Source organism: Galleria mellonella, unplaced genomic scaffold, assembly GCF_026898425.1.
Source record: "Galleria mellonella isolate WM207_F2 unplaced genomic scaffold, CSIRO_AGI_GalMel_v1 utg132, whole genome shotgun sequence".
Classification (NCBI taxonomy): Eukaryota; Metazoa; Arthropoda; class Insecta; order Lepidoptera; family Pyralidae; genus Galleria; species Galleria mellonella.
The window spans coordinates 2,106,835-2,133,107 of NW_026441989.1; the positions used below are offsets into that span (position 1 = coordinate 2,106,835).

A 26,273-nucleotide genomic window follows, 5' to 3' on the forward strand; every position below is an offset into this window, starting at 1 on the left:
ATATGTTTCAACATTTTTGAGAAATCATTTCCTGAGGGACTGAAATCAGGAGTTAAAGCTTATATACGTATAAGCATAATACAGTCCCAAAACACCTATTTATAATTTTCTGTTACAACTTTGATATTGGCAGAATTGTCGGAATCACGCGATGGAGTCATAAATAATATTTTATTTCTTTGTTATTTGGTATTTTTAAATTTCAATTTAATATTATTATTATTATGATTGATATTATGATCCATTTTGATAACATTTCATTTATCACTAATTTATACTTTCGGGTAAACGTACAGTGAAGAATATCGATATATTAAACATGAAATAATTGAATTTTACTTACTTTCTTGGAAGTAGTATAGATGTGAAGATGATCTTGACTCTTGTATTGACAGAATTGGTAGCGAAGAGGTAGCGACAACGCCGGTGTGGTGGATACAGGCCGGGATATCCGGGACTTGCGAGCACACACGACCCAGCACCCCGGCAGGATACGTCCTGGTAAAGCCAGTCGCAGTCTGTGACAAAAACAATTCTTTTTAACGTTATGGCTGTAGGTTGTCAACCAACCTCATTACATTCTCACTGTACAGAAAAATAAATAGTGATATATTTGACAATCCTATAGGACTTGGAGACAGACTTACGGAACATTGCGTATCGTGATCCTGTTAAGAACTATTTCTCTAATATTCAAATATTATAAATCATCATTCAATCATTAATTTTATCGTCATCTCGAACTTACTCGTACTCAAATGTATTTACTTGTATTGAAATGTTTTGATATTTATGTATATAATTACTTATTACCTGTTTTATAATCTGTAAATTATTGTCCTGTCTGTAAATTATTGTCAAAAATGTCATCCGCTGTAAAATGTGCTCACTGTAACATAATTATTAATGAGGCACTAGCTTTCATACAGTCAAAAATTGATGTAATGGATGAAGAAAGTATATTGCGCTTGTGTATAGGCGCTTTCACCGAGGAAGAAATAGAAATGGCGAAAGATTTGCTGTTAGACTCCATTTCTGCAGTCAAGAAAATAACACGGAAAGGCGATAAAAAATGTCAACGTAATATTGAAGACATTATTAGCACTTTAAAAGGTGTAGATCCTGAAAAAATTCCAATCTTTGTGGCAAAAGAATTACATCGTCTACCCCCCGTTACGTTCGATCATATTGATGTCACACGATTGTTAAAAGATATTATTTTAATGCAAAATGATCTCAAAATTATTAAAAGTAATTATGCGACAATAGAACAAGTGAATCAACTAAAGTCGGATCTCAAAAATGTAACACCGATCGTCGACAATTTCGATTGTAATATCAACACTAGAAGAGGAGGGTATTTACATACTGAAAATTGCGAATCCGACAGCGGGCCGATGGGCCTATTATTAAATAATAGCAATAATACTGCTAACTTGGATAATTCTCCCGCCCATTGTCAATTGCAACAATCGGTTAATAGTGATAGCAAGATACTCCTGTGCGAAAGTACACAATATAAATCAGCTGACATGATAAATAAAAAAGCGGGTGGCGGCCAGCCGCCCGTTGCTTCACCGATTTTAAGTACAAAGTTCAGCGATGCGCTAGTGTCTGAGTCACCAATATCACGTAATAATACAACTAGTAATTGTATAGTTTCCTTAAAAAAAACATTAACTGTGGCAGATACGGCCCATCAAGAAAATGTTAACGGGAATATAGTCAAAAATAGTGAAAATTGGACCCTGGTACAGAGGCATAAGAGTAACAGAAATCGGTTTATTGGAAAGGTCGGAAATGCAATTTGTGACCGAAAACTAAATTTTAAGGCAGCGGAAAAATATGTGCCTATACATATTACCAATATACATAAGGAAACTACACAACAAAATATTATTGATTATATTTTCACAAAAACGGGAGAACAAGTGAAACTTATTAAATTGTTGATTAAAAATGAAAATAAGTATAATGCCTACAAATTTTTTGTACCAAGTTATAAATTGTCAATATTTCTGGATGAAACACTGTGGCCTGCAGGAATTGTCTTTCGTCGGTTTGTACACAGGAGGTACGAAACCGCGGACAGACGTCCGGATATGACAACAAGTAAAAAACCAATATGAAGAATAACAATAATAGTAAAATTATAAGCTTCAACTGCAAAGGTTTGAAGCGTTCTTTAGACTGTGTTAGGTCCCTGTGTGGTAAGGCAGATATAGTAGCACTACAGGAAACCTGGTTGTTGCCTCACGACATCCCTTTGTTGGGTACAGTGGGCGATGACTATGCATATGCTGGCAAATCTGCAGTGGACACATCAGCGGGAGTTTTAAGAGGAAGACCTTATGGTGGTGTGGCCATTTTATGGCGAAAAAATGCATTCTTATCCGTAACTATGCTGGATTGTGATAGTGATCGCTTACTCGCCTGTAGGGTTGTGATTAATAGTGAATGCACCGTATTAGTAATCTGTGTTTACATGCCTACTGATTGTACTGAAAATCTGGTCGAATTTACGCAGTGCTTAAGTGAAATATGTGCAATTATAGATAGCAGTGACATAGAAGCGGTTTTCATACTGGGTGATTTCAACGCACATCCTGGAGGACTATTCCATGATGAGCTTATGGCATTCTGTACAGAACAGCAGTGGCGGTGTGCGGATTTAGAGCACCTAGGACTTAACTCAGGTACCTACACATTTGTTAGTGATAGTCACGGTTGTTCTCGTTGGCTTGATCATTGCGTTACAACAGAGGTAGGTAGTAAAATGATCACTAAAATTAAAATTCAATATGATGTGTTTTGGTCGGATCATTTTCCTCTTGAGATTGAATGTAATTTTAGCGTAGTTAAATATAAAAAAAATATAAGGACACACACACCTAATAAAATAATATGGGGTGACAGAACTCCTGAACAAACTGAACAATACCGTAATGTATGTAATAATAAATTAAAAATTATAGAATTTCCACTAGAGTTTCAAGGGTGTGCAGATAAGTTTTGTTGTAATTTAGAGCACCGCACATTACTAGATAAAATGTATTCAAATATAGTAAACATTTTACAAGAATCTGCTATAGTATGTAATAATATTAATTGTACTAATAAAATGAAAACCAGAAAACCATTAGTAGGTTGGAATAAACATGTAAAAGGGGTATATTTGGAGGCCAGGTTTCATTTCAAAAACTGGGTCTGGCATGGTAGGCCATCAGCTGGTCACCTTTATGAAAAAATGTTTATTAGTCGTAGAATATACAAATCTAGACTAAAATGGTGCCAAAATCATGCCGACCAGATTGCGATGGATATTTTGGCAACTAAACTCTCAGAAAAAGATTTCAAAAAATTTTGGCAATGTACAAATAAATTTAATGTTAAACAAACCCTTGCTGAATGTATTAATACAGAAAGAGATCCACAGAAAATTGCGAATATATTTAAAAGTCACTTTCAATTAAGTTCACCTTTATCTACTTTGTATGCTGCGCAATATATAGAGAAAAATATTAATTATGAGGATCATAGGAGTATACAAATCACATCTAAAGATATTAAAAATATAATAATGAATATGACAAGGGGCAAATCACCTGGGCATGACGGCCTGAGCATTGAACACCTTCAGTATGCAGGGTGTCATTTGCCCGGAGTGTTGGCTATGTTTTATTCTTTATGCTTGGGACACGGCTATCTGCCTCAGGATCTCATGAGAACTGTTGTTGTGCCAATTGTCAAGTGTAGGACGGGTGATATTTGTGACAAAAGTAACTACCGCCCCATTTCATTAGCCACTATCTTGGCGAAAGTACTTGACAGTCTGCTTAATGCGCATCTCAGGGGAAATGTTAAAATACATGAGGCACAGTTTGGTTTCCAGCCTGGACTTTCTACTGAGAGTGCTATATACAGTGTAAAGCAGACTGTCAAGTATTATTTAGAACGAAAGACACCAGTCCTCGCGTGCTTTTTGGACTTGTCAAAAGCCTTCGACCTGGTGTCTTATGAGATCCTGTGGAACAAACTTCAAAAGCTGAATATTCCTACTGAACTGATTGGTATTTTTAAGTATTGGTATGATAATCAAATTAACGTTGTTAAATGGGCGGATAAAATATCTGAAGAGTATGGATTGGAGTGTGGGGTGAGACAGGGCGGTATATCCTCGCCTACACTTTTTAATATATATATGAATAGCCTGATCGCTGAGCTCAGCAGTATGCATGCGGGCTGTTACATAGACGGGATTGCTGTGAATAACTTGAGTTACGCTGACGACATGGTGCTGCTGAGTCCATCAATCAGAGCTATACGTAAATTGCTAAGCGTATGTGAAAAGTATGCTGAAAAACATGGTCTGAAATATAATACACAAAAAAGTGAATTTATGTATTTCGGTCTAGGTAGTAAGAATCCACAAATCCCGCCAATTCTTCTAAACGGTGTTCCTCTCAATAGAGTGACTCAGTTTAAATATCTAGGACATATTATTACCGATGACTTGAAAGATAACGCTGACATTGAACGTGAACGCAGGGCGCTGGCTGTAAGGGGTAATATGTTGGCTCGCAGGTTTGCTCGTTGCTCGACTGAAGTCAAAATAATATTGTTCAAGGCATATTGCCAATCTTTTTACACGAGCAGCCTGTGGGTTGACTATACACAGCGGGCATACAGCGCTCTGCGTGTTCAATACAATAATGTTTTCAGGGTGTTGTTACGGCTGCCACGTTTTTGTAGTGCATCCACAATGTTTGCAGCGGCATGGACAGATGACTTCTATGCCATCAGACGCAAACGGATTGCATCTCTTTTATACCGATTGCGTGGCAGCAGTAACGGCATTCTGAGGGCATTATGTAATAAATACGATAGCCCGATCCTCTCATTGTGGGTCAAAATTATTATAGGGGCTATAAAATGAATTTTGTATTTTTTTCTCTACTAACTTAGTTTAAGTCAATTGTTACTAACAAAAATGGATCTTAGTAATCCGTAAATAAAGAAAATATTATTAAATATTATATTATTATACTTAATTCATGATTGATAGGGTATAACAGTTGATACTGATGTCATATATTCTTATACCGCTATAGTAATAGATAAATATAATCTTAGAAAATCGATATTAATACTATAATAATAATAATAATAGTATAATAAGTTACAAAAAATATTTACTTTGTGTATTTATACTAATAAGTGCACGAAATAAGTGTATATTTCTACGGCTTAATTTATTTGTATAATATTTATACATAAAAAAAATATAATCGAAATGAGTAATTCCTCTTTTAAAAGTCGACTAAAAAAATAACAATGTCACGAAACCAAGTGGGCACTCGTAAACTACTTAATTTAGTGGGGAACATAACGTTTATCGCAGAATAACACGTTTCGATACGGGTAGGTGCTTAAATAAATGGTAAAGGCTGGGAAATATACAAGCGAAGTGAAACGTGGCTGAACTGCACTTCACTGTTAGCGAAAACAATTCCCCCTTTAGAGCTTGGTACTGTCACATTACTGCGATCTTATTGTTTTCTACAGAAGGGATAAAATAAAGAAATAACGAGTCTGTTGCAAAAGTACCTATCTACCTTAATACAGAATACTAGACATCTAAATTCTGTAAAGATATAAATTGTGGTTATTTCAGTATACAAGTACAAGTAACATTAAATAATTTCATTTCATAATCCCATCCTCATACAATTTACACAGTACAAATCTATTTCTGCGAAAAATTCAAGAGACGTGACACTGATATCAGTAAATATAAAGTAAAAAAGGATTAAGTATCCACAAAACCAAAACAATGAAGTATCTAAACTACACATCTATTTTTAAGTAAATCGTAAACAAGTTCAATAGAGAAAATCGAAGGTCAAAAGCCTGTCTATCAAATTATTTTTATAATTATCCTTTTATATTCCTACAAATAGATATACATTTTTACTTCCGCATTTTATTTGGTGATATATTACTAGGTTTCTTGATCTATACCTATATCTATACCAATTGAATGCAGTCTAGTGCATCCTATGTTTGTTATTACGTCTACTTAAGCTATGTATATTATAGTATTCAGACTTAAAATTTCAACACAATGTACAAACCTATAATAATTTTCCTAAAATATCAAATTAATTCCCATCTCTTATAAACCATAAACCATACAATACAAAAATTTAAAAGTTAAGAATAAATGAGTATTCCATTATCTAAATAAACATTTGTCCATACATATGAACAAACATTGATGCGGCGGAAATCGCACCCGGAAACAGCTCTCGACAAACCATTAAATGTGTCGATGTAAAAAAATTGAATTAATTTTCAACATTTCCGATTTACTTTGCACCCTTGCCACGTAATGACGCAGTGCTGTAGTATTTCATTGCGTTGGACGGGACACTGCAAATCAGAGAAGTTTGCCGCATTCATTCTATAAACCTCACCAAACAAATATTTTCTCCAAATTCACCATTTTGAATGTGGTTTAACTGGTTTAACTTACATTCAATGCCTGAAAGCGCGCCTGTTGTAAACTTTCGCATTACAGCCGCTCACGAGTATGGGCCCCGAATAGTCCCGAAACTAGTTGAGCTTTCTCCGCCTAATTACACGTATTAAGCCAGTAGTTTTTACATTAAAATATAAAGTGTACTTACAAAACTTTTAACAATAAATTCACCTGTTTTTGTTTCTTAGCCGGAAAATTTTGTTCTATATTTTTTATTAATAGCAAATTCATAAGTAAAAAGGAAAGAAAAACATTTATTAGTCTAAGTAGTTTAATCTTATGAAAAAGACACAAAAGTAGTTGTTCTAAGTAGATTGTTGTGTGGAATAAATACATACATAAATGTGATTCGATTGAAGGAATAAGGAATACAGTTCAATTATTTTAAATAATAATTCAAAATAAAAGATGCTGTAGCATTACATATAGGTATATCATATAGGACGAACGACCTAAATCAACCCAACATGCACATACTGCGCGATAAATTATTTTGAAGTCGGTTAGCTCATTTCACACCGTCCATTCTCACCGGGTGCGCAGATTTTGACATTTTAAAAATGTAAAGTGGTATTCTCCTCTCCCAGTCAGCGGAGTACGTACGTGAATTTATCTACGTAAATTTATAATTTATTTTTAATTTAAGAATTTCCTCTTGTCGGGGCAATTAATTCATGTATTATTTTCCAAGCACTTATATTACTGGCCATATCTTGGACCTTCCTATATGACATGACATCTAATGTTTCTTTCATCTGTTCCAATTAATTATTTATTGGTGTCCTATTATTACTTTTTATAACTAGAAAAGTAATAGTCAGTTTTAACAAATAAAATTTACAATCTAATTACCAATACTCGAGTTAAATTGTAATATGTAGTATACCCACAATGTAAGTAGCTTCATGAAAGTAGTTTTTTTTTTTTACTGTAGTATAAATACACTTTTACAACAATAAACGACAATACCGAACAGGTGAATTGTTCGAATATTTTGATATTTCTAAGATTTGTTTTATTTGATTTATAATTATGCCACGGTTTTAACATTATTACAAGAATTCAAATAACTGATATTAAACAAAAGAACTTGTCTTCAATTTTATTAGAATTGCCTAATTGTAATAGGAAAATGGGAATAGGAATATAATACTGATAACTAATGGGAAAAAAGTTTACAATTTCCCTTCCGTATTAGGGGAACTTCCCTACTAAATATCAAATGTATGTAATGTAGATATGTATGAGACCATCATTTGTGACACTCTATGGGGATATTCATAATCAGTTGAATAATGCAAGATCACTGAAATGATGATGGCATAATTAAGTATAATCGTAAGGTGCCTTAGTGACATTCTTATTAACTTCTTCGGTTTCCTCTTAGAAAAAGATATCGGGATACAGTAATTATTAGAAATGTACGCAAAACTGACAAGGGTCGCACCAAAATCCGCTACATTTAAGTCCTTTTTATAAAAAATCTTGAGATGATTCAGCAATAAAGACTATAGAATTATATAGTCGATATGAGTACTATGCAACTTTCTTTTTTTTATATAAAACATGTTTAGAATATTGATTTTAGAACACACGACAGTTTAATAAATTTCTTTCAAGAAGTCTATAAATAAATGGTTTAAATCGATCGTTGACATTAAATAGAACAACGACCGGTGGTTACTTCATGCCACAAAATAGGTGTCATTGTATTGTGACATTATTTTACGTTATTAAGATTTATTTCTATGTTTGACTGCTTTATATTTCTTGTTTAACTTTATGGTAAGTTAAAAAACTTCCATTCTAAACGGACTTCCAACACCGTTTTAGTATCGTTTGCTTAATTATTATTATTTAAAGTAATATTAAGACTTACTCTATAAGAATACCTTAATTATTTTGTGAGTTGTGTCACTGAACTTTATATACTTTTCGATAAGATTATTCATCAAATAGTAGCTGATAATTTATAATGAACATTTATATCATAAACAGTACATTTTAAATAAAATATTTGGTAAGAAAAAGTTTTAATTACCTGTATGCGGTATCCTAGAGCCACCTCGCGGATGAAACCCCACGCCCTGTGTGTTGCTCAACGACGTGAAGCTGAAGAATGCAAGGAACTGTGACCTCACCGTTTTTTCTGTTATCCTAGTAAAACAAAAACAATTACTGTGAATTAATAATAAATATATTTTAGTCCCTCTCTGTCTGAACGTCCCTCTTAACACATCTCTAAAAACCTAACTGCGGTTACCAACTCGCCTGCCAAGCGTGGCAACTACTGGCAAAACTCTCCTTATAGGGAAGGCTTATGTTCAGCAGTGGACAACTAACGACTGAAATGATAAAAAAGGTAATGATATTCTGTTCACATGGACGAAATCTCGAATAGAAACTAATACTTAGTTACAATGGTTTAATTACGAAATAATATCACTATAATTCTTATATTGAGTTCCATCAAGAAATCACAACACAAACAGTAAATCATATATAAAGTGTGGCGTAAACACGCCATGCGGCGTCAGCATAAAATAAAAATAATGAAAAAAAATGACCTCCTTTTATATTAGAAGACAGCATAAATGAATAAAATTATTAATGCGACAATATAAAAGTATATAATCAAATATTTTTGTTAATAAATACATATTATAAAAACACTCAAACCAACACAGACATACCTACTCATGAATACAAATTATTACATTTTGTAGAAAATATAAGTCGCAATCAAAGAAAAGCGAAGCAATATCAGTATGTAATTAACTATGAAATAGCATACTTAAAAAAATATTTAGAATTCAATGTAATAACCGTTCTAGCGACATAGGTACTTATATACTTTAATATTGTACTTCACGATACAAGACTTAATAATTCATTAACTACAAAGCCAACGGTATCCATAAAGCTGAGTTCACATAATCGAGAAATGCACTAGTTTCCGGCTGACACGAACATTTGCAGACCGGAGCGCCGCCCGCCACAATCCCGAATCGAGCATTACCGGTTCCGCAGTGACGACCTTTTGTTCTGCGTCCATTTCACTGAACAAGCCCGGCTCAGGCAATCTAGCGCTTGAGATTACGTATCTCGTGAAATTTTATCAACTCGGAGGTGGTGTTAGCTAGGTACAACAGTCGTCTTATGACGCTACATCTTCCGTATATTTTCTCTAGACTTGCAAGTCTTAATCTCGTTATTCTTTCTATTGGATTATGTTTCTTTTTGTGCTTTGTTAACCTAGCTTTCTTTTAGAACATTTTAACGATGAAACGAAGTAGTATAACATGTTCACACTAAACATTCCCGATACACTCATACTTACCTGTGAACACCCTGCTTTATTTTTTTGTAATAATTATAAATAAATAATTCTTTAATAATATTGAAATGAAATGAGATTTATTCGTAAAAACATAACTATAATTTCTTAAGTTCACCAATATTAATATTATAGTTTTAAAAGCGTACACTAGTTGTGGTTTTAAAACTCCTAAATAGCTTAATATAATAACATGTATTAAGGGGCCACAGCCCCAACCCCTTTTAATATTATGGGGGAATTAATATTGAGAGAATGTAACTAAAGCAATTTTATTAAAGTTTATTTGTTTGTAATCTCTTGACATTTGTTTGTATTTATATTTGTTTATTTGTTTGTAACGCTCAACTAACCAGAATGAAATTTAGTGGTACATAATGGGGATGAATAGTCATAGGTTATTTTTTACTGCAATCAAGGAAAGGTTCAGCTGCATTCTTATTAAGTTCCCATATGGGGACATTAATATTTTTCAATATATTTAATTATTAGTATCTCACGGCTTCGCCAACATGAATTAATATATTGTAATCTTGATTATCTTGTATGGGTAGAGTGTCTCTATACATATGGTTCAAGAATAGCGGGACAAATTTTTCATACAATTTTGCGTGATAAATGGTTATGAGTGATTCTTCTATATTAATTTTGTTTTATAATTTTATGCATCTTTTTAATTCGTAAAAATATATCTTATTTATTAAATAATTAAATATAGATACGTTGTTTGCGAAAGTATAAATAAAAAAACGAGCCGGTTAATTTGTCAATTAGCTGACAAAAACTTGGTCAGCTTTTAAAACTCTATACTCTATCTATATAATCTAAGAGTGTAATATATTATATTCACGTACTGGCCACTAATAATATTATAAGTACTGGCCAGTAACATTCTGTTCCATTTATTTTTTTTAAATAAATCAATGTTTAACCAACTTGCTTGCGTATCACTACAGTATATAAGTTATCCTATGTGCTATGTTAAACTACAATCTATCCGCTGTGTACCAAATTTCATTCAAATCCTTTCAGTACTTTTTACTTGAAAGAGTAACAATCATCCATCTAGCTATTTGTCGTTACAAACTTTAGCTAAACAAAGCTAAACAGTATCTGTTAGGTCCATGGTGCTGCTCATGTCTATAGGTGACGGTTACCACTATCCATCAGGTGGGCCGTCAGCTTGTTCGCCATTCTAAATTGCATAAAAAATAATCAAAACTTCTATAATACATACATATCTGTCACGCCTGTCTCCCATTAGGGTAGACAGAAACAATGGAATGCCAAATGCTTCGATTCAAACAAACGTCTTTCGCTTCTTCCACATTCATCAATCTTTTCATACACGCTCGCCGGTTACGGGTACTTTTAATTTGGCCCTTCTTCAGTACGTCGCCTATTTGGTCAACATACGTCCGTCTAGGGCGGCCCTTACCGACATCTCCATTCATTCTTGCTCGATAAATCTCTTTCGTAATTCTTCTTTCATCCATCCTCTCCAAATAACCAAACTAACGCAACATTCCTTTTTCGATTTTTATCACTACATCGTCTTTCAGTCCACACTTTTCTCTAATCACAGTTTCTTACTCTATCTTTTAATGTAATACCACACATACTTCTCAAAGCTCTCATCTTTAATAAATAATAATGTAAATAATAATTTAATAATAATATATTTCAAAATAAATATTACATTTTAAATATAGGTAAAACTTTGCTCCCTAAATAGGTAAATCCTGTACTTTAGGATAAGCAGTGCTCTTCCCTATACGGCATAATGACACAAAATTATATAAAAAAAAAGAAACAATACAAGTTAAGGTACTAATACAGTAATAATTTAATTTGCCCGAATAATATTTTGTAAATTTTTCTTTACAATATACTTCTATAATATTAATTAATAAGATCATTTAGTATATCAAAAAAGTAGTAGAATATCCTCTTCTTGTGATAAGACACCCGTGTACAGTACTGGGATTATAATGAGTTATTACAGATATCGAAAACAACTCATTCCCGATTTAGTACCAATAAGTTAATTGAATTAAATTATAATACATTTATGCGAATTGCGAAATCCAACTATTCCAATTATTCGCAAATTATAAAATATTTATCGAATTGAAGTCGAATTCATAATAATTGGTCTACAGCGAATTCATTAATAAATGTAACTATCGAGATTAATCGTGGGATAACTCTATTCGTATTATACGTTATTACATTAATTCCTATTAAACAGCTCATTTTGTGGAATTACGTGGAAAATTGTCAAATACCCAAACGTATTATTATTATTATTTACATCTTACTATTATATTGTAAATATAATTATAACAGGATCTATTATTATAAATATTTTTAATACATATTTATAAATAATTTTATAATAATGATCATCCCAGATTGTATATTCACAATTTCGATAATTTCATCAAACTAGCCATTCCAGATCTTTTCACTATATAGTATAAAACGAAGTCGCTATCACTGTCTGTCCGTCCCTATGTATGCTTAAATCTTTAAAACTACGCAACGAATTTTGAAGCGGATTTTTTTAGTAGATAGAGTTATTCAAGAGGAAGGTTTATATGTATAATACATGCATAATATTGTAGAGAAACACTGATAATTTTAAAGGTTTCTAGTGTGATGTGATGTAATGTGCACCCGTGCGAAGCCGGGGCGGGTCGCTAGTATAAACCTGTATAATATTTACATGTTATTACTATGATATTATTTATTAATGCAGTCAGCACTAAAATCGAATTCCTAAACCGCAAATTCTATTTATTGTTTACATAAATCGCTCGATTAAATTAACTGAATATCATCTTAACTAGTTATTTTCTTCGACTTTGCCTGCGCGAATTAGTATTATTTACAAAATATAATATATGGTATATTAGGATTGGGATACAACCTAACCATGTATTAAATTTCATTCAAATCCGTTCAGTTGTTTAAGCACGGTTGACAATCAACATATAAAAATATGTTTACAAACTTTTATACATTAGTTGTATTTAATGATCGATTTTGGATTCTGACTGTACTTCTGCAGAAACAATCCTTTCCTTCAAAATAAAATCTGTCATTCTGTATTCAACCTGTGGGGGCGACGTCGCTATAATATAAGTAGGTACTTGGATGACGTTGAAATTCTTTAACTTGAATAGATAGAAGTATACATAACGTTGGGGGATTTTATTGAACGTGACTGAACTGAAATGGAAAAATAACACCATTGCTTGTATACTTCTGAATACAATTTGAGTAATACTTTTTGTATGATAATACCTAACTGTACGTTCATACAAGGTTACTTGGAGGTCGGTACAAATACCAGGAATAAAAAAGGTACATTAGGATGAAAAATGCGAAAGTGAGTTTGTTTTTTCTTTCTTACCTCATGACACATTATTGGATCGACTTACCACCCTAAAATTAGAATTAAAGGTACTATTTGAAATGGAAAATAAATATAGACTTATTTTTATTTCAATCAATCAACATACCTATCTAGGGCACATTAATGATTTCGCAGTTAAAGATTAATCAAAAATATGTTTATTTATATACGTTTATTTAAGTCCATACAATAAATAAGCTTATGACTTTACGATTAAATTATATATACTTAGAGGATGAATAGAGAAAACATATGCCCGTCTAGACAAGTGGCAAACAAATGTGTCGATAGATACGTTATCGCTACTTCATGTATGAGGTATAATAACACAACAGCATCTAGAGATGGGTAATATACGATATCTACATATTGAATTCTTCTGAACATTAATGACCACCCATTGCGATATTTCCTATACCAGCCATATGTTCTTCTTTTCCATATTATATATAGGATAACTGATAACTAATATGTCTGTTATTAAACCAATATATGTATAGATATTGTAACTACAATATATAGATATTGCAATATATTACCCGCTCTTAGCGTGTTGTTCAATTGTCACTTGTCTACGAACAATATAAACAAATAATTACCTAAATTCTAATTTAGAAGCGCCGTGATCAGCAAACAGTACAACGGGTGGTGAATACCGCTCGTTGGCACCACACAACCGGGTCTCAGCCGCGCTGCTCTGCACGGCACCCGCACCACCCAACTGGAGCCATCCTCCGACACAACTGTCGAGAAATCAATTTTTTAAAACAAAAATAAACATACAAGTCTCAAGACTAGACCTTAATGGGGTAGTTAAAATTATTTAAGAACTGTTACTGTTGAGAATATAAGTCGTGACATTTCCAAATTTCTAAGAGTTATAGATAATAATCTAACGTTGCAGAAATGAGCTTACAACCGCCACTTATTATTCAAATTATAGGTAGTTTTGTTTATTTAGTTCTGTTCAGCAACTATTAGCATGCATGCATCACATTACTCCCTTAAAGCCCGCTGTATACACAGCTCTATATTTCTGTTATGTCCATGGTTCATGTAAATAGGCGACGATTGCCACTTTTTATCAGGTGGACTGTCAGCTTGTTTGCCATATATAAACAATCTAATATATAAACATAACTTATAGAATTATATATTTTCTGTACAAAGTTTTAATATATATGTAATACTGGTTTTTTCGCACTATTTCATATGTGTGGATTTAAGAAGTAAGAAAGTCAATAACCGCTTCTAGATTACGTATCAAGGTAAAGAATACATCAGTTTTTAAGTTTGAACTTTAGGAATATAACTGTGAGAACCGCATTCCATTAAGTGCAATAAATTTAGCGAAATGCCAGAACAAACATACAATCAGGCAGATAGACAGTTTCTAAAAATTATTGATTTGACGTCTATTTGTCTTATTAAAATCACTCATATTATTTTTTCTTAATTATCTCCCATGTCCAGCAGTGTCCCTCTTTAAACATCTTTAGTCTAACTGTGGTTGCCAATCCGTTTGCCAAGCGTGGCAACTACTGGCAAACCCCCTCACGGAGGCTTATGTTCAGCAGTGGACAATTAAAGGCTGATATGTTGATGAAGATGATCTCCCATGTACAGACATCGTTTAATTACAGTTTTATTATTTTAGTAAAACATGATAAAATACTAATATAGCTATATATTAATACGAGTAAATTCTAAGCTCAAAGTAGAGCTAAATAGTGACGACACAACTGTTAGATAAATAATAACTGTTGTAATAAATATTACCCAGTTATTATTTTGTTTAGTTCAGGAAATATTAGTATGCACGCGACATTTTCCCTAAGGTACATACACCCTACTACGTTCCATAACAGTGATTAGCCCTCTAGCGGTAGTTTGTTTGTACTATATTATATATACTGCAACATACGTTTTCCCTTTTGAACGAGGCATTCTCAGAATTGCTCAGCAAATCGATCTTAGTTTGTAACGTCCGTTATCCAGATATAATACGTTGCAAATAGTAAGAAACTTTATCAAACATTAGCTGTTGGACGTAACTTTATTGAACTGAATGGATTTAAATTAAATTCTAATTAATTAATTGACCTGAAGAATTCAGGACCATTGTACAAAAATACAAACTGAATTTAAACTTGACAATAATACGTGTAGTATGCAACCAATAACATCTGTTATCGTAATATTATATTAATGTTTGTTAACTTCAATAAAAAATAAAGTATTACCAAATTCGTTTTAAAATAGGCGAATATATTAAATAACATATCGACAAAAAAATAAATAAACATACCGTTGAATAACTAATAGTAAAAAATTGAACTGAAACTACTAAATTAATTTTCATAAAAGAAAAAACATGTGCCCCATACTGAATATAGGCCTCCCCCTATTGGGGGAATTTGCCAGTAGTTGGCATGCTTGGCAGGCGGGTTGGCAACTACAGGTAGGTTTCGGTGATGTTTTAAGAGGGACCCTACTGCCCAAACCTCGACCGTTAACTTAGTCGTCTACAGAACACACGGGAAAGGAGGAGAAAATCTATTCGTATGGCATCATTTACAACCAGAAGAGCATTAAGAGTTCATAGGCATACTGGTTCATATCTATAGGCAGCGGTTAATCCTTCCCATTAAGCTGACCGTTAGCTTATATTTCATTCGAAATTATGTAAAAAGAATATAAAATATTATCACATTAGATGAAAACATTCTGTTTATTTCGCAACAGATTAAATTGCGGGCGTACGAAATGACGAGTGAGCTGAAATGGTTTTTACGCTTAATGACTGGAAAGTCATATCAAATAACGCATATCGTTTATTCTCTCACACTACATAAACCCATTCGACTATACCTATATACATATTATATACATATTTGTATGTAAATGTAGGTATATATCTTTTTTATTTTAAAAACGTTTTAAAATATACCTACTGCAGGTGGCGTAGAACCTTCCTAATAGCAATCTATGAGGGAGGCTTATGTTCAGCAGTGGACAGATAACAGCTGATATGATGATGATGATGATAAATGTATTAAAAACACCAAATTCCTGTTTTGTGAAGAGAAAAAAAAATAAAACAAAAAATTTAGAGAACGATTCTAATCTGCTATTACCACACTAGCCGGCGACTTAGCATAGAATTTTATTTCGAGTATTCCTTTTCTTACACTATTATATGCTTCTATGCCTTAATTGATTTCGATTTGCAATGAGAAGAAACCTATACATGTCATATAAAAATGTTATAATAATATTATAGCTTAATTATGCTTTTACATCAGCAAATTTATGCAGTGTAAGTTAATTAAATTTTAAGGAAAAAAGAATCTCTCATTTTGTGTAGTTCCCAACCTTATATTTAGAAAATAATATAGTGATTTATGAAACCAATTACCTACGAGTAGATATTATAGATGTGCAACTAGTGTCATAGTCACCTGTCTATTTATTTCACTTATATTTCTAAAAAAAAATACACTGCAAATAAATTGAGTATTTGTAATATCGATTTTCCCAGGATGTTTGATAATCTACTTACTATGAAAAAACATAAATATTAGTCGGTGCCAGGTTCGACGTGAAGACGGTCCATATGAAATATTCAATTTGACGGGACATTGATCATAACCGCTGTGTGCGACAATCTCGGGCCCGTCATACCCAAATCTATGGTGCGATTACTATCGATTCGTCCTTCATAAAATTGTCGATTTTAGGAAGGATGAATCGATAAATATTTGCACATATATAAAGCATATACATAAATATACAGTTGTGTAATTTTTCCCAAAAATGCAATGTTGTGATACTCGTAATCATACTTTGTTACATGTCTATATGCAATTTTCTATCACTTTTCATAAGGTGGGCCGTGGTGTATTTACTGTTTATTTTTTAAAATATAACAACAGAAAAAGATACTATTGTTTACGACTCGCATGGAATGTATGTAATGCACGAAGTATCTTTCTAACAAATTTTACGTTTTTGCAACTAGCGAAATAAATAGATATTTTACTTCTGCTATACAAAATCATGATTTTAATAATAAATTTATAAGAGACAAATGTAAAACTGCTTAAAATAAAAAATACCAATTTCTATCTCCAATAGTAAATTTTATATCACACTTTGCGGAAATCTCAAATTCAATGTTACTGTAATATTTTCAAAATGCAATGAAACTCATTGCTTTCCAATTTTATTCAAATAACGTCCGTAACAGATTGTTATTGTCAGTAAGATTTCTCGATGGCTCAATTTAATTTAACAAATACAAGGTAGCTTTGTAACAAAAATTTTCCTCTATGGAGACGCAGATGCTTTGAACAAATTATATATATCAGATAACTACAACTGATTTGGTATGTTGAAAAAATATTGTTGTTCCAATGGCATTTATTTATATGTATATACTATTTGAAGTATCAGTATCCTGCATATTAAATGCAATCATGCTGAAAACAATAATATGTACTCTTTGAAACAGAAAAAATATAACAAGCCGGTAGTATTTGTGAAGCTGAACAAACTTTTCTCATGGCAGATCAAAGGTCAAAATAAAAACGAATCCTTTAGACAAATCGAGCGTTATGTCGATTTTGTTATATACAAATATTTTTTAAGTATATTTCAACCTACGAGAAAGATAGATCCATTATTATTACCAATTATTAGGTATATTGTTTCCGTAATATTTAATTTGTGCATATAATATTTTTTAATTCCATTATTTTAAACATATATTATTACACTTGGGAATTATTTATAAATTAATCTACCTCTTATATAAATATCGGCTGATTTATTGGCATTAATGTTACTATTGATTTAATCCATAAAATTATACATAATAATAATATAATTTATATTATTTATATCTAGAACTTATTGTCGATACTAATAATTATATCGATATATCAATGATATTTTCGATTCGATTATGATCGATTGTATAATATCATCGATTATAAAACTATTATTAGATTATTTTTATTCGCCATGAAATTATCATTTAATAATCAATACTCAATAATAAATTCAAAACAGTTTAATAAGGCTATATTAATACAGAAAGATCATCTGTAGTTAAAGATTTTGTTAATTTACAGGGTATAGAGGAATAACACCTGAGTCCTCAGGATTGGCAACACATGGGGTATCATGGGCGAAATAGTATACTCTGTTATGTCCATGGTACTCCCCATATCTATAGGCGACGGTTACCACTTTCCATCAGGTGGGCCGTCAGCTTGTTTGCCATTCTATGTTGTATAAATAAATAAAAAAAAAAAATAAATAAATAAATAAATAGGTATTTAGCAGCTGCTATTTCTTTACAAAGAGACAAACTAACATAATAGTTACTTATCTGTGATATAATATACTCACCCAGTACCGTTAAATCTTCCTACTGAGACAAGTCTATACAGTTGTATTTCCACCCGTTGACCAGCATCAGGTTGAAGGAAGTAGGAACATGATCCTGGGCCCTCGATTGAAGGTGACTTGATCTGCCCAAAGGTCTTGCCAGACTTGTTTTTGAGGACACGCGAGTCGATGGTAATATTACACACTAGAGAAAAAAAATGATATTAGTTTTTTAACCGACTTTAAAAAGAAGGAGGTTCTAATTTCAGTTGTATTTTTTATGTTACCTCATAACCTCATCAGCTATAAACTAATTTGCTTTTTTTAACGAAAAGACACTTTGTCCTATAGAAATGTTATCAAAATCTGTTTAGTAGTTTTGTTTTCAAATCAAAATAGCTGGTTTCACTACAATTGAAGTCGGTTTTTTTTTGTGAAAATCTAAAATTATTCTAATAACTAATATTCATGAAAACTAAATCCTTCTAGACACCTACATCAGTTATTGAAGTGGTTCGTCACTCCCTTTCAAATTAAGAATTTAAAGCAAAAGAAAAAAACACTTTAATATCTATAATAGGCTTCTAAATGTTTTAAAATGTTTAAGAATAAAGAGTATGTACATATTAATCTGCAAAAAAATAACTAGGACTTCTATCGTGACTAAACAACGATATATTTTGTAAATACATATTGAAATTTTATTTAAAATAGAAAATATATATTTACTTAAAAGTAAATTTTACTTAACAAAAATTTTTTTTGGCATTGCAAAACAAAATCACGTTGGTCCTGAAAAAAAAATGGAATCTACTCGTATATGGAAATAATCTCTGTCTGGCTACAAAAATAATTCTTAAAAATGGTTCAGAATTCACGACATAATTACATAATAATATAAAATAAAATACATAATAATATAAATAATATGTATATGTTATATATATGTATATGTATATGGGTATGTTTTTAAGCCGACATAAGTTGAGAAGGTGAAAACCAATTAAATAATATAAATAGAGCTATGAAGCATAAAAATAATATATATGCATATTTGCATACACACACGTAATAAAAGGGGTTGGGATCTCAGCTTTCTTTTTTCCAAAGGTTTTTGGGACGGGTTGTCTGAGAAAACCGGCAAATTAGCCGAGAATGAAGTACATAAATAATATAATAAATAATAATATAAAAAATAATAATCTCTCTGGTTTAGAATTTGTTTAAAAATTAATATTTTCCGGTAAGTTATTCATATAATCAAGGTTAATAATGACTTTTGTAGTGAAAATGCTGCTTTGTCTAAAATTAAACGACGTCGTAAGTTCCTATCTCGGTACAGGTCAAGTTAGAAAACAAACTTCTGAATCTGGGTGCTCTGGATTGTGACCAGATGTTTCTTATCTGATTTCTCATAATACAGGTTAACGTGATTGAAACTACGCAGTTGTTTATGACTATTTGGCACTTAATTTTATCGCTATTCAATTTGTTGAAACGAAATTCTGGAATGTATATTTATCAATAACGAAAAATGTACTGGCTGATATATTTACATATGGAAAAAACACTTCTAGGAAAATTCTGATTTTGTACGTATATGTTTTTGTATATACTCTGCGGAAAAACTATGAACGAAAATTTAAGCAAAAGTTAAATTTCTTGCCCGTTCTTCTCAGCTGACATTACATTCCGAATGGACGACACAATCATAAAAAATATTATTCAGAAATGCTTATAATTAAGTTTAGTTGAAAAAAAAATTATTAACTATTATAATACAATTTTGCTACTTGAACAATTTCTAAAAAATAAAGATTTGTACATATTTATTGCCAAATGTCATGTATTTATTTCCAGTTGTCCTTCCTTTGCACTAGTGTATTGCGCTGACATCCCGAGTCGACTCTTACGACGTCCTGACAATGAATAGGAGAGGTAATATATTACCAGCTTTATACGGATATTTTTATTAGCTAACCCTAGTAATATTATAAATGCGAAAATCTCTGAAGATGTTCGGTTCTTCAAATATTTACTTAGTCACACTTAAATGGTTGGACGGATTTGTAAAAATTTATAACATAGACTACATCCTATATTCACAAATGAAATAATATGTATTCTATTTAAGAGAGCAAAGCCTCAATTCATATCTAGTCACATATAACTATAATAAAACACTAAAATGAACAAAAAATTCAAATTTCAAATACTCATATGCCCGCTGGACGAGTAAAACCAACGTAAAGGCTTGATGTTGACCGTGGTTTAATAATGGTCCGTTATTTAAGGAAAAGGTAAACATTGTTCGGGTCTCAATACTCGTGGGATCTCAGAGTGCTTGCCAACAAACAGTCCGTTTTCAAATTGTCGTTCATTGTTTGTGCTAATATTCACAACGACAAAGATAATCTCAAAACATTAACATGCGTGTTTTAATTGGTTTAATCTCTAATCTCTGGCGCGTAGTAGGTACAACCTCTTCAGTGATATGGGACTATTCAATAAACTCCTTTGTATTCAGTGATAATTATATGTTGTATGAGTCTAAACAACTATACTTTTGAGTACAATGGGTTGAGTAATTTGTATATAAGTGAAACTAATTTTTTTTAACAAAATATAAGTTGGAAAATGACAAATAGAACCGTAGAATACGTACCGCAATGTTTTTTTCTATTAATGACTTCATTTCAGGTACCAATTTCAAAGCGATCTTTTCATTTGACTAACTTTGGTAGTAATTATCTAAGTTTGGTGAAAGATACAAGTACTTACTTATCTTCATCTTTTTATCCTTATCCTAATTTTTTTGGAGTCGGCGTAATATGTTTTTATCCATATTACAAAAAGATTTGGCTTATAGTTTTACGACCGGCCATATGCCTGACGTGAACTCTCTTTGGGAATGCATTTGTTGGTGGTTTCTGTCAACGACGATATGGAGGAAAAGATTGCGAAATTCGTAAAGGAAATTGGTAAATAAGAGGAATAAAGGACTTATGTAGGAATGGAAATAGGGGGACACTACAGTTACGAAAAGGACTGGGACACTGCATCAGCTCGGGAGGCCGGGGTCGCATACCCGTATGCCCTTATCCTAGAATCGGAAATATTTCTAGAGAAGGACACCTCTGACGCTGATATAAGTACTTACTATTAGCGCAATATTGTTCCAGGCCGCACTGTGCGCATCGCGTGGGCGCCACATCGCCGCAGGGACACGCACCGTCGCGCACACAGCACGCGCAATCCTCACCATCGCCGCCCGGGCACGCGCACCCGGACGATGACTGTGTCCATAAATCTACTTGACCTGAAAAAAAAAATGTATATATCAAGGGTGGCCGACTTGGCTACACCCAAGCTCTAATGCTTACTGACGAAACACTGTACGATCTGCCAATTACATACATACTTGAAATCTCAAATGAAACAACATAGTTCAGTACACATTTATGCAGTATTGTATTATTTTTTTTTTATTTTATTAAGAAGGAAAACATTAAACTGAATATTATTCTCATTAACTACTTATTTATATTAGCGTGAGCATTGCGTTTGAGCATCTTCCACTAGATTAGACTAATAGTGGCGATCGACCAGTTGGCCACTCCTGGTATATATAAATATTAAGCTAAAAAATTAAATTTATTAATGATAGAATTTAAAAACTCAATAGCTTTCTCCGAGGAGCATAGATGAAACCTCAAAATACTTTTTGAAATTTCATACAAATCTCGATTACGTGATCGATTCAGTATGAGTTGAAAACGTTAAATTTTATGTATTCTTTCGCTAGACTTGGGACTTATTTTATAACACAGGGGGTAAACGAGTATGCGGCTCACCTAATGGTAAGTGACTACCGCCCAGTAAGCTTAGCATATATTACTGATAAACCTGTACATATATTTTTTGCATCTAAGAATGATGCAAATACAAACAGCCAGCCCATTTTTATTATGCAACTTTTCTAAGTAAAGTTTTCAAACAAGCTGATGACCCTTTTGACGGAAAATGGTATTTTTTATTATTAATATTCTTCAAATATTAATAATAAACAATACTTTCCCCTAATAATAATGTATTTAACGTTATTATCATGAAGGATAATCTCAAGTCAATTAAGGCGCCATGGGACCGCTTCTTACAGCAGCCAATGGTTGAGTTATTTGTTTTCCACTACTGGAGATAGATTTTCTTCTGCTACATAAAATGGCAAAAAAGATGATGGATTACCAGATGAAAAGTGCTAACCATCATCTACATGAACAGCACCATGGGCATCACTAACGTCTTGATTTTCGTGGTACTCTTCATGCGTTGGCACTTCTCAACATTCTTATCTAGTTACGTCTCCGTACCCTGTAATTTCACTACTCTACCAATCACATCGATACACAAACACGGGAGAACAGGTTTCCAGGCAGAAACATGAGCAAGACAGAGGTACTCATATAAACGACAGACTACATACAGCAGTCAACAATAAATAGCTGTACAAATGATAGATTGTAATAGATACTCACTACTACCGTCAAGAAAAATTGGTGTCCATGCGAGCTGCGCAGAGGCAACGGTGCACGCGACGGCAAGTAAAGCAAGCGCATGCCGCATTGTGCGCGCGGGCAGTCACCGCGCCGCTCGCCCCGCTAGCTTCCCGCGCCGCTTTCTCATTACACCCCACAGCCCCTTACAACACTTCTTATTGTCACAAACACTCACTAACACTGATATAACTTTTCGCAACACACTGTACAACGATTCGCATGATTGCAAATAACAGCTATGTTCTTTCACTGTTATGTATTTTCACTGAACAGACCTATCGCAACTTTATTAAAAATCTCCACAATATTTCTTTTTCTTTTTCGTCAAATTTGTTTTGGTGAGTTGCATATCTGTAACAAAATTTTATTAAATTATAATTTGCATAAAATCTGTAGCAAAATTTGATGTAAATTATAATTTTGCTGATATAAAATCAGTAAAATTATAACTTACAATAGACTATAAATTATTTCATAATATAAAATGGAATAAACAATCCCAAAGTAAATTTTCGACATATTGCTATTATATAGTAAATATGTCGAAAATTTACTTTGAAATAATAGGACCCCATGCATGTAATATCCTTAATGTATGTATACTAAGTAATCCTAAGAAATCTTTTTAAAAGGTTTCAAAATGAGACCAGAAAAATGACTTGATTCAATTGCTATTTCACATTGCATACGCTCATAAACATAGATTAAGGATAGTACCTGCGGACCTAATAGATATAAGATGCAACGACAGTAATAGTTAAAACGAGACAACTTTATAAGCTATATAATGTAATATATAAAACTACGTGCTATAACATATAAAACTAAGCAAAACACAGAAATGTAAGCTTGATTGGAATTTTTTTTGTTTTGTTTTGCTTTACAGACGCTTTTATTTTTGAATGACACCAATTATTTGCCAATCAAAAGTCAAGCGATAGCTATTATACGCGAGTGAATATATATTTAAGTAGATTATATATATATATATATATATATATATATATATATATATATATATATAGATTGAAAATATATTGAATCTTTTAATATACGAGTATATATTTATATTGTTGTATTTTCGTTTATCGCGATTGAAATGATCTACGGAAAAGCCTAATATTTCACAAGTAAGTAAAATTTAATATGACAATTATAGAATTAGACATCAAGTATTTTATTTAAAAATACCAACCAGGGATACCACTCTATAAATTTTAATCACCAATTAGTAAAAATCAAGTTTTCCTGTACTTAGTATTATGTTTACATTACCCGTTCAAATCAAATAGCTATGTCACTCTCGTCACTAATATGAAGGTACATTTTGTATTTGTTCAATGATGTCTTTTATTACTTTTCATAATGCATACGCTCATAAGTTCCATGGCATTCTTTTCCTACAGTATAAAGAGGATACTTGGATTGTTTGATAAAATTATGTCATTTACTTTTGACATTTATAGAAAATGCGATGTGTCTTACAGTTGCTATCTTTAATAGGTATTTGATATTGTACAATATTGTTATACATCAATTAATAAAAAAAGAAACATAAGCTATCTCTAACAATTAAAAAAAATTCATCGACAGCTATGAACGTACATTGAGAATCCTTATGAATAGTTACACCTGACAAAATTGTAATTTTTCTATAGGCAGAGCTACGTTGTGACCTGACCTAATGGAGAATTATGTCTGTAAATCTGCCTCTGATCTGCCTATGAGATATTTATAGTTGCGTATTACATTCCGTATTTAATAAAACAACATTCAGTTACAAATTTATTTTAATAATATAGCCGCCAATTTATTTGAACATAAAGTAAGTACCAAATAGAACAATACTTGATAATTTAGAGAGACAATTCAACGATAGTAATAGCAACAAGATTTTGTGGGCTCTACAAAACGTGTTCGTATGCAATCAGCATATTGATACTCCGGACTCTGCAAACATTGCTGGCAATGATGACAGTTCAGATCATGCCCATCATGTAGAGTATAATACGACGCTTCCGTGTGTTTTTTTCTCTCATATTGAAAACAAAGATTACCCTGCAAGCACAAAATAAAATTTAAAATTGTGCTAGACAATGTTCAAAGTTCATTTGGAGAGAAAAATGAAAATCTAAACTTTATTTATTCCGACGCACAAGTCGCACAAAACTTTGTAAAAATTGCTCCAGGATTGGAGACACCAATCCTGTTATTTGCATAAGCAGATAAGTTTCTTAACTCGAGCCTCGTAAATTAATTAACTTCGCAGGTAAAAAAGCAAAAATCGTTAGACGAAAATCCTACCCGGAAAGTTGTCGTGTTTGCAGTAATACTACGCCTTTTGTTAATTACTAAAGCTTAGAGAAAGTCAGATAGAGAGTACGAGAAACAGAAAAGTTTAAATTCCTTTATCCAATCTACTTATCTCCGTATTTATTTCTAAATTATACTGGCAAACTCTATTTATAAATACCCAATTGCACGAGAGAATATTTAAAGTTAATTATTATTTTAAACTTTGCACATTATAATATGAAACTAGCTGTTTCCTACAGTTTTTATCGTTATCACATTATATGATTCGTTGTCTCTCATTCCAGTAGAAATTTCAAAACCACTTTCCTAATTTTTATCGATTACCGATATGCAAGTACTCGTATAATAAACCACTATAATGAAAATCATATTTTTAAACCGAGCAATTTCGGCTCTGTGTTGACCTACCAGTTCTACGAAATTGGACTAAAATTAAGCTTACATTACGTCCATTAGAATGTTAAAATAGAATATTTAATAAGATTGAAACGTCTGGGGAAAACCAGTGTGTTGTGTATAGACAGACGATATAGATGCGGCCATACAATCCGTCGGATTATAGGGCCCAATCACGAAGAGCTATATCTTGAGCCCCAGTCGGAAATAAATCCCCATCTGAACCCTCGCCGCGTTCGGCGAATAAACATTGTGGCCAGGAAGCGGGGCGATCGATGTTAAAAACACACCAAGCAACCAGCCTCCAAATAA

At 32.3% G+C, this 26,273-nt stretch overlaps 1 protein-coding gene across 1 annotated transcript in view; it reads right to left on the reverse strand.

Moving 5' to 3' along the window:
* Window positions 1–26,273, reverse strand: part of LOC113518546 (uncharacterized) — an 88,481-nt gene that overhangs the window by 35,256 nt on the left and 26,952 nt on the right. Inside the window, exons 3-8 of the mRNA XM_052903051.1 lie at window positions 23,229–23,600; window positions 21,854–22,012; window positions 18,715–18,898; window positions 13,899–14,042; window positions 8,583–8,698; window positions 344–518 (exon numbers count right to left, since the gene is read on the reverse strand). Coding sequence (XP_052759011.1) covers window positions 344–518; window positions 8,583–8,698; window positions 13,899–14,042; window positions 18,715–18,898; window positions 21,854–22,012; window positions 23,229–23,316 — 866 coding nt within the window. The 5' untranslated portion in view covers window positions 23,317–23,600. The remainder of the gene's footprint in view (window positions 1–343; window positions 519–8,582; window positions 8,699–13,898; window positions 14,043–18,714; window positions 18,899–21,853; window positions 22,013–23,228; window positions 23,601–26,273) is intronic.